General features: G+C 42.9%; 1 protein-coding gene across 1 annotated transcript; it reads left to right on the top strand.

Annotated features, from left to right (window-relative positions):
• The first annotated feature begins 7,115 nt into the window (after nucleotides 1-7,115).
• LOC138891865 (uncharacterized) lies at nucleotides 7,116-7,442 on the top strand. Its single transcript, XM_070175547.1, has one exon. The coding sequence runs from the start codon at nucleotides 7,116-7,118 to the stop codon at nucleotides 7,440-7,442; it is 327 nt and encodes a 108-aa protein (XP_070031648.1).
• Nucleotides 7,443-11,019: the final 3,577 nt, after the last annotated feature.

Here is an 11,019-nt window from a genome sequence, read left to right as displayed (position 1 = left end):
TTAGATTTTTTAAAACTATAATCACTTATATAAAATAAAGAAGACAAGTACAAATAAAGTTTATGGATAATTCAAATAAATAAATAGAAAAGAAAAAAAAATACGTAATGACCTCCCTTTGTAGAATTTCTTAATTGGAAGAGAGACAATATCTTCTTCTTTGTTTAGTTTTTTAACAAACAAATAAAGAAGAAAAAACATACAAAAGAATATCATATTATATATTTTGAAATTTAAAAAGATAGTATTGAAAAAATCAAGAAAAGTTCACATGGTACAAATCACATGTAAGTTTTGATCATTCTCTCCCGAAAACTTTTCAGTTAAGAGAATATCGTCACTTTTTTTAAACAAACCAAAAGAGAAAAAAAAGCACTCTTCGTTAAGAGAATACTGTTATCTTTTTTTTTTAATTCTAAAAAAATAATATGTAGATGAATATCACATTATATTAATTTCTTAATATTTGTTTTGCGAGAAACTGATTTGAAAAATAATAATGGTTAGATAACAGGGATAAAATTACGTAGACTATTCGTATTTGTGATGAAAAGAGATGAGCAATATAAAAAAATAATTAGATAGTTTAAATCTTTTATGTTGTTCTGTGTACATCATTATGAATCGTGTAATGTACGCTTTCTTTTATTTTCTCCCTCCAAGAACTCCCCCTTTGTGATGACCCGATAGGTCATCTTATATTTTAAAACCTAATTATGTGACCCGAAGCCTTAAAAATCTCATTTTTATCCTCCTCGAGTTGCGTGCGCGGTCCGGACGTGTTTTCGGAAAGCTTTAATATTAAAAACTGTGAAAAATATGAAATGTTGCTTTGAAGACCATTCGAGTTGACTTTGGTGAACATTTTGAGTAAACTGACCCAGATCCGTATTTTGATGGGTCCGGTAGGCCCGTATCATAATTTGGAACCTTGGCGTATGCCCGAAATAGAATTTTGAGGTCCCTAACTCGAGTTATGGAATTTTGATGGAAAATTAAAAGTTGAAAGTTTAATGATTTTAAGAATTTACTGATCTTTGGTTTTGTTAATACCGGGTCCGTATTTTGATTTCGGAGCCCGATACAGGTCCACTATAATATTTATGACTTGTCAGTCGAATTTGGTGAGAAACAGAGTTGATTTGACGTAATTCGGACGTTCAGTTGTGAAAATAGAAGTTTTAAAGTTTTCTTGAAAATTTTATTTGATTTGGTGTCCGATTCATAGTTCTAGATGTTATTTTGGCGATTTGATCACGCGAGCAAGTTCGTATGATATTTTTGGACTTGTGTGCACTTTTGGTTTAGAGCTCCGAGGGCTCGGGTGAGTTTCGGATAAGTTACGAGATGATTTGAACTTAGAAAGTTTGCTGGTTTTCACTTCTGTTGGTTTCTGGTGTTTCCTTCTTCGCGGTCGCGACTATACTCCTGCGATCGCGAAGGGTAAAATGGGCTAGGGGAGGTTTTGTTGCATGCGAACGCGAAAGCTTGGTCGTGAACATAGGGGGCCTGCTCTACAGGAACGCGTAGCGTTAGATATCCGAGGAAGGGAGTTGAGGTAACTCTACGCGAACGCGAGCCCTGTCTCGCGAACGCGGAGGTGAGGCGGGCTAGACCTTTGCAAATGCATGGAGTTACTCGCGATCGCATGAGCCAGTTGGGTCATGCTCTTCGCGAACGCGTCAGGTTTCACGCTAACACGATGAACACCTGACGCGAGTGACTTAAAACAGTCCCAATTACGGGATTTTGCCATTCTTTCAAAAATTTCAAAACTAGAAGACCTAGAGGCGATTTTCCTAAAAGATTTTCTTTCCCAATTTGTTGGTTAGTGGTTCTAACCTACTTTCTTTCAATTACCCATTTTATTTCATGAGGTTTCAACCTAAAATCTAGGATTTTCATGGTGGAAATTGGGGGTTTGGGTGGAATTAAGGATTTTTTCATAATTGGAATTTAGACCTCGAATTGAGGTTGGATTTCGAAGTACATTATATAATCGGACTCGGGGGTGAATGGGTGAATGGATTTTGATCCGGACCTCGGGTTTTGACAAAGCGGGTCCGTGGTCGATTTTTGACTTTTTGGGGGAAAGTTTGGGGAATCTTAACTTATGCATTGTAATTGATTTTTTAGCAATATTTGATATTATTGAGTTATTTGTGGATAGATACGAGTGATTTGGAGGTGAATTCTAGAGGAAAATCGGTAATTGAGCATTGAGTGGCCTTTAGAGCGAGGTAAGTGTTGTGTCTAACCCTGACTTGAGGGAATATGACTTGTTTGTCTATTTGCTACATGTATAGGTGTTCGGAAATAATGTATATGTAAAGTGACGAGTACTTATACATTATAGTCGGGTTAAAGCATGCGGGTGGGGGATTGGTTTCTTGCGATTAAAACTTCCTTTATTCATGTTATCCATGTTTAGACTAGTATTGTTAAATTGATTGTTCTTATCATGTTTACAAATTTTCTGGTGATAATTGAGTATTGATTTCGAAGTTTAGGTTGGTATTGTGGAGCCAAATATTGAAGTAAGGGAGAGTATTAATGCACGAAGGGTGATGCCGTGCCATATTGTTAGTGTTAATGCACAAAGGGTAATGTCGTGCCATATTATGAGTGTTAATGCACGAAGAGTGATGCCGTGCCACATTGTGAGTGTTAATGCATGAACGGTGATGCCGTGCCACATTACGAGAGTTAATGCAGGACGGGTGATGCCGTGTCGTATCTATTGATTTATATTGTGAGACTAAGAGTAAAAGTACGAAGGGTGATGTCGTGCCATTTTCTTCATTGTGTTTAGTTGTTTTCACTGGTTAAAAGTATGTTGACTGTTCTGGTTATCATTTTCGTTGTATCTCCTATATCCTGTGCCCCCTTAGTATGCCCCCCTCCCAATAATACATGTTTGGCTATTATTGTTGTTTTCTTGTACATATACTATTATCTGCACAAGTTTATTATATGAGTGTCTTGTCATAGCCTCGTCACTACTTCGTCGAGGTTAGGCTCGACACTTACCAGTACATGGGGTCGGTTGTACTGATACTACATCTGCACTTCTTGTGCAGATTTTGGTACTGTTCCTAGCTGATCGTAAGGCTTAGCAGCTTGGATTTTTGCTGTCAGGAGACCCAAGGTAGATCTGCTGGCGTCCGCAGACCCTGAAGTCTCTTTCTAGTTTTATCATTTACTGTTTCTTACTTCAAAATAATGTATTTTCCCTTTTCAGACTCTGTTTGTAGTAAATCATAGTAGCTCGTGAGTGGTGACTCCAGATCCGGGTGGTAGTAATTAATGAAGTTTTTATATTATTTCGCACTCGCCGTATTCCATTTTTGCTTATTTGCTGTTATTACTGAATTGAATAAGGATTGGCTTAATAATTCTCTAATGTCGGCTTGCCTAGCAAGTGGAATGTTAGGCGCCATCACGGTCCCGACGGTGGGAATTCCGGGTCGTGACATGTTCGTATCAGAGCACTAGGTTTTCTAGGTCTCACAATTCACAAGCGTGCTTAGTAGAGTCTGGGGTATCGGTACGGAGACGTCTGCACTTATCTCCCATAGGCTATGAAGTTTAGGAACAAATTTCACTTCTATTCTTCTTTGTTGTGCAATTTTGTACTCACAATGCTAATTGAACTCTTCTACTCTTATTCTCTCACAGATGGCAAGAACACGTACCGCATCTTCAACCAAGCAGCAGCCAGAGCCTCCAGTGGAAGCTCCTACGAGGGGCAGAGGTCGAGGCTGAGGCAGGGGCAAGGATCAGCCTAGAGCTCGAGCAGCAGGACCATCGGTGGAGCCTCAGGTAGAGTTTGATGAGGAGGTTCCAGCCCAGGCTGTGCCTGTCGGACCAGATCAGGTCCCGGAGGGGCTCATTGCCACCCTAGTGCTTCAGGACGCTTTGGTCCGTTTGGTGGGTCTTATGGAGAGTGTGGCCCAGATTGGTGTATTTACCATGGCACCAGCCGTCTCTCAGGCTGGAGGAGGAGCCCAGACTCTTGCTACTCACACTCCGGAGCAGATGGCTCCCTAGTATCAGACTCCAGTCGCTCATCCAGTCGGAGTAGTTCAGTCGGTTGTGGCGGCACAGACCGGTGATGGGTCAGTTATGTCTTTTGAGGCTTTGTGGAGATTGGACAGGTTTACCAAGCTCTTTCCAGTTCATTTCAGTGGTGCACCTTCTGAGGACCCATAGGATTATCTTGACAGATGTCATGAGGTGCTACGGAACATAGGTATAGTGGAGACCAATGGGGTTGATTTTGCTGCATTTCAGATGACTGGTTCCGCCAAGAAATGGTGGAGAGATTATTTGTTGACCAGACCAGCGGGGTCGCCTACTCTTACTTGGGACCAGTTCTCTCAGCTCTTTCTAGAGAAGTTTCTCCCTGTCACACTAAGAGAGTAGCACCGTCGTCAGTTCGAGCGTCTCTAGTAGGGCAGTATGACTGTTACTCAGTATGAGACCCGTTTTGTGTATTTGGCCCGTCATGCTCTTCTTCTGCTTCCTACAGAGAGAGAGAGAGAGAGAGAGAGGGTAGGGAGGTTTATTGATGGACTTGCTCAGCCTATCAGATTGCAGATGGCTAAGGAGACTGGGAGTGAGATTTCTTTTCAAGCGGCTACCAATGTCACTAGGCGAGTCAAGACTGTTCTTGCTCAGGGAGGTCAAGGGTATGACAAGAGACCACGTTATTCCGGGGGATTCAACGGTTCCTCATCTGGAGGCAAGGGTACTTTTGGTAGAGGCCATCCTCCTAGGCCATTTCATTCAGTACTCCAGGCATCCCACGGTGCCTCAGATGGTGTGTCCCTCATATGCCCTATTCTGACCAGCTCCCCTATAGTGCCCCACCAACTCCTATTAGTGCACCTCCGCTCCAGAGTTTTTAAGGTGGTTACTCAGGCCGACAAGGTCAGTTTTAGGGTCAGCAGTCATAATAACCGAGGTCCTGTTATACTTGTGGTGATCCGAGGCACATTGTTAGATTTTGCCCTCGGGCATCGGGCAACTCACAACATCAGGGTTCTTGTGCCATAGTTCCGGCACCAGTTGCTACACCGCCTGCTCAGCCAGCCAGAGGCAGGGGTCAGACAGCCAAAGGTAGAGTCCAGACTGTTAGAAGTTGAGGTTTAGCCATTAGAGATGGAGGCCAGCTAGCTAGAGGCCATCCTAGAGATGTAGTTCAGAGTAGTGGGGCCCATCCCCGATGTTATGCTTTTCCAGTCAGGCCTGAGACTGAGTCATCTGATGCCGTTATCACAAGTACTGTTTCATTTTGTAGTAGAGATGCTTCAGTTCTATTTGATCCGGATTCTACTTATTACTATGTGTCATCCTATTTTGCTTCATATTTGGTTGTGCCTCGTGATTCTTTGAGTGCTCATGTGTATGTGTACACACCTGTGGGAGATGCTATTGTTATAGATCATGTTTATCGTTTGTATGTGGTCACCATTAGGAGTCTTGAGACTCGTATAGATCTTCTACTTCTTGATATGGTCGATTTTGATGTCATTTTGGGTATGGATTGGTTGTCTCCTTATCATGCTATATTACATTGTCACGCCAAGATGGTGACCTTAGCCTTGCCGGGGTTGCCTCGATTAGAGTGGAGAGGGACTTCTGGATATTCTACTAGCAGGGTTATCTCTTATGTGAAGGCTCAGCATATGGTCAAGAAGGGGTGTCTAGCTTATTTGGCTTATATCCGCGATTCTAGTACGGAGGTTCCTTCAATGGATTCAGTGCCAGTTGTTAGTGAGTTTCCAGAGGTGTTTCCTACAGACCTGCCGGGGATACCACCCGACAGGGATATTGATTTTTATATTGACTTGGCTCCGGGCACTCAGCCCATTTCTATTCTGCCATACCGTATGGCCCCGCCAGAGTTGAAAGAATTGAAGGAACAGTTGCAAGACTTGCTTCATAAGGGCTTCATTAGACCTAGTGTCTCGCCCTAGGGTGCACCTATGTTGTTTGTGAAGAAGAAGGATGGGTCGATGAGGATGTGCATAGATTATCGAGAGTTGAACAAAATCACCATAAAAAACAAGTATCCATTGCCGAGGATTGATGATTTATTTGATCAGCTTCAGGGTGCCAAGGTGTTTTCGAAGATTGATTTGAGATTTGGCTACCATCAGTTGAGGATTAGGGCATCCGATGTCTCTAAGATAGCTTTTCGGACTTGGTACGGACATTATGAGTTTCTAGTGATGTCATTTGGGATGATAAATGCCCCAACAACGTTTATGGATTTGATGAACAGGGTGTTCAAGCCCTATCTGGATTCCTTTGTGATCGTGTTTATTGATGATATCCTGATCTACTCCCGCAGTTGAGAGGAGCATGAGCAGCATCTCAGGATTGTACTTTAGGCTCTGAGAGCCAGTCAGTTGTATGCTAAATTTTCAAAGTGTGAGTTTTGGTTGGATTCAGTCGCTTTCTTGGGGCACGTTGTATCAATAGAGGGCATTTAGGTAGATCCTAAGAAGATTGAGGCAGTTCAGAACTAGCCTAGACCCACTTCAGCTACGGAGATCAGGAGTTTTTTGGGTTTGGCGGACTATTACCGTCGATTTGTGGAGGGGTTTTCATCTATAGCAGCCCCACTGACCAGGTTGACCTAGAAGGGTGCCCCGTTCAAATGGTCAGACGAGTGTGAGGTGAGCTTTCAGAAGCTCAAGACTGCTTTGACTACAACGCTGATGTTGGTGTTGCCCACAAGTTCAGGATCTTATACAGTATATTGTGATGCGTCCCGTATTGGGCTTGGTGCGGTATTGATGCAGGAGGGCAGGGTGATTGCGTATGCGTCGCAGTAGTTGAAGGTTCATGAGAAGAATTGTCATGTCCATGACTTAGAGTTGGTAGCCATTGTTAATGCGCTGAAGATTTGGAGGCACTATCTTTACGGTGTGTCGTGTGAGGTTTTCACGGATCATTGGAGCATTCAGTATTTGTTCAAGCAAAAGGACCTCAATTTGAGGCAGAGAAGGTGGTTGGAGCTATTGAAAAACTATGATATCACTATTTTGTACCACCCCGGGAAGGCCAATGTGGTGGCCGACGCTTTGAGTAGAAAGGCAGCGAGTATGGGCAGCCTTGCGTTCATTCCAGTCGGTGAGAGGAAGCTTGCATACGATGTTCAGACTTTGGCCAACCAGTTTGTGAGGCTGGATATTTCAGAGCGCAACCATGTTCTAGCTTGTACAGTCGCTCGGTCTTCCTGGTTTGAGCGTATCAAAGATCGACAGTATGACAACCCTCATTTGTTAGTCCTTAGGGACACAGTGCGGCACGGTGGTACCAAGCAGGTTACTATTGGAGATGACGAAGTTTTGAGCATGCAGGGTCGTGTTTGTGTTCCTAATGTAGATGGACTTCGTGAGATGATTCTTGAGAAGGCTCACAGTTCCTGATATTCTATTCATCCGGGCGCCTCCAAGATGTATCAGGACTTGCGACAGTATTATTGGTGGAGTAGGATGAAGAAGGATATAGTTGCTTATGTAGCCTGGTGTCTAAATTGTCAGCAAGAAAAGTATGAGCATCAGAGACCTGGTGGTTTGCTTCAGAAGATAGAGATTTCTGAGTGGAAGTGGGAGTGTATCACTATGGATTTCGTTGTTGGACTCCCACGGACTCAGAGGAAGTTTGATGCAGTTTGGGTCATTGTGGACAGACTGACGAAGTCAGCGCATTTCATTCCTGTGGCAGTTACCTATTCTTCGGAGCGGTTGGCACAGATTTACATTCGCGAGATCGTCCGTCTCCACGGTATGCCTGTGTCTATAAATTCTGATCGAGGTACGCAATTCACCTCGCACTTTTGGAGAGTTGGGCACGTGGGTTGAGTTGAGCACAACGTTTCATCCTCATACGGACGGGCAGTCCGAGTGCACTATTCGGATCTTGGAGGATACGCTCTGCGCATGTGTTATAGACTTCGGAGGATCATGGGATTAGTTCTTGCCCCTTGCAGAGTTCACCTACAACAACAACTACCAGTCAAGCATTCAGATGGCTCCCTATAAGGTATTATACGGTAGGTGGTGCCGGTCGCCAGTTGGGTGGTTCGAGCCGGGGAAGGCTCGGTTGTTGGGTACAAATCTAGTACATGATGCCTTGGATGAGGTCAAGATTATTCAGGATTGTATTCAGACAGCTCAGTCCAGGCGGAAGAGTTATGCTGACCGTAGAGTTCATGATGTTGCATTCATGGTCGGAGAGAGAGTGTTGCTTCGGGTATCACCCATGAAGGGTGTAATGAGATTCGGAAAGAAGGGCAAGTTGAGCCTAGGTATATCTGGCTTTTGAGATTCTGGAGAGAGTGGGCGAGGTGGCTTACAGACTCACATTGCCGCCTAGTTTAGCAGTTGTTCATCCGGTATTCCATATGTCCCTGCTCCGGAAGTATCAAGACGATCCATCCCGTGTTAGATTTCAGCTATGTCCAGTTGGACAAGGATTTAACTAACGAGGAGGAGCCGGTGGCTATTCTAGCCCAGCAGGTTTGACAGCTAAGGTCTAAGAGTTATCCTTCAGTTCGAGTGCAGTAGAGAGGTCAGCCCGTTGAGGCATCTACTTGGGAGTTCAAGTCGGACACACGGAGTAGATATCCACATCTTTTTACCACCCCAGGTACTTTTCTATGTCTGTTCGAGAATGAACGATTATTTTAGAGGTAGAGAACGTGATGACCCGATAGGTCATATTATATTTTAAAACTTAATTCTATGACCAGAAGCCTTAAAAATCTTATTTTTACCCTCATCGAGTTGCGTGCGCAGTCCGAGCGTGTTTCTGGAAAGCTTTTATGTTAAAAACTCTGAAAATATGAAATATTGCTTTGAAAACCATTTGAGTTGACTTTTCTCAACGTTTTGAGTAAACGGACCCGGTTCCATGATTTGACAGTCCCGATAGGTCCGTATCGTAATTTGGGACCTGGTTCGATACGCCATAATTGATTTTAAGAATTATGATGGAAAATTAAAAGTTGAAAGTTTAATGATTTTAAGAATTTACTGATGTTTGGTTTTGTTGATACCGGGTCCGTATTTTGGTTTTGGATCCCAATACATGTCCACTATAATATTTATGACTTGTCTGTCGAATTTAGTGAGAAATGGAGTTGATTTGACGTGATTCAGACGTTCAGTTGTGAAAATAGAAGTTTTAAAGTTTTCTTGAAAATTTCATTTGATTTGGTATCCGATTCGTAGTTCTAGGTGTTGTTTTAGCGATTTGATCACCCGAGTAAGTTTGTATGATGTTTTTGGATTTGTATGCACTTTTGGTTTAGAGCCCCGAGGGTTCGGCTGAGTTTCAGATAGGCTACGGGATGATTTGAACTTAAAAGTTTGTTGGTTTTCACTTATGCTGGTTTCTGGTGTTTCCTTCTTCGCAGTCGCGAATATACTCCCGCGATCAAGAAGGGCAAAATGGGCTGGGGGACTTTTTTTTGTACGCGAACGCGAAAGTTTGGTCGTGAATGTGGGGGGCCTGCTCTACGCGAACGCGACCAGCCACACGCGAACGCGTAATGTTAGATATCTGGGGCAGGGAGTTGAGGTAACTTTACGCGAACGCGAGCCCTGTCTCGCGAACGCGGAGGTGAGGCAGGCTAGACCTTCGCGAACACGTGGAGTTACTCGCGATCGCGTAAGCCAGTTAGGCCATGCTCTTCACGAACGAGTCACGTTTCACGCGAACGCGATGAACACCTGACGCTAGTGACTTAAAACAGTCCCAATTACGGGATTTTGCCATTCTTTCAAAAATTTCAAAACTAGAAGACCTAGAGGCGATTTTCGTAAAAGATTTTCTTCCCCAATTTGTTGGTAAATGATTGCAACCTAATTTCTTTCAATTACCCATTTCATTTCATGAGTTTTCAACCTAAAATCTAGAATTTCACGGTGAAAATTGGGGGTTTGGGTAGAATTAGAGATTTTACATAATTGGAATTTAGACCTCGAATTGAGGTCGAATTTCGAAGTAAATTATATAATCGGGCTCGGGGGTGAATGGGTGAATGGATTTTGGTCCGAACCTCGGGTTTTGACCAAGCGGACCCAGGGTCAATTTTTGACTTTTTGGGGAAAGTTTCGGGAATCTAAATTTATGCATTGTAATTGATTTCTTTAGTAATATTTGATATTATTGAGTCGTTTGTGGATAGATACGAGTGGTTTGGAGGTGAATTCTAGAGGAAAACGTTAATTGAGCATTGAGTGGCCTTTGGAGCGAGGTAAGTATTGTGTCTAACCCTGACTTGATGGAATATAACTTGTTTGTGTATTTGCTACATGTATAGGTGTTGGGAAACAACGTATATGTGAGGTGACGAGTACTTATGCGTTATAGTCGGGTTAAAGCATGCGGGTGGGGGCTTGGTTTCTTGCGATTATAGCTTCCTTTATTCATGTTATCCATGTTTAGAGTAGTATTGTTAAATTGATAGTTCTTATCATGTTTACGGATTTTCTGGTGATAATTGAGTATTGATTTCGAAGTTGAGGTTTGTATTGTGGAACCAAATATTGAAGTAAGGCATGTACTTGTTATTCTATCTTCCTTTTGTTATTTGTTCATTGCATTATGGTAAGGGATAGTGTTAATGCACGAAGGGTGATGCCGTGTCATATTGTGGGTGTTAATGCACGAAGGGTGATGTCGTGCCATATTGTGAGTGTTAATGCACGAAGGGTGATGTCATGCCATATTATGAGTGTTAATGCACGAAGGGTGATGCCATTCCATATTGTGAGTGTTAATGCACGAAGGGTGATGTCGTTCCACGTTATGAGAGTTAATGCACGAAGGGTGATGCCGTGCCGTATCTATTGATTTATATTGTGAGGCTGAGAGTAAAAGCGCAAAGGGTGATCCCGTACAATTTTCTTCATTGTGTTTAGTTGTTTTCACTAGTTAAAAGCATGTTGACTTTCTTGTTATCATTTCCGATGTATCTCCTATATCCTGTGCTCATTT

This window comes from Nicotiana tomentosiformis, chromosome 5 (genome assembly GCF_000390325.3).
Source record: "Nicotiana tomentosiformis chromosome 5, ASM39032v3, whole genome shotgun sequence".
Taxonomy (NCBI): domain Eukaryota; kingdom Viridiplantae; phylum Streptophyta; class Magnoliopsida; order Solanales; family Solanaceae; genus Nicotiana; species Nicotiana tomentosiformis.
Note: the sequence above shows the minus strand (reverse complement) of the source record. Positions and strands in the feature narration are given on the sequence as shown.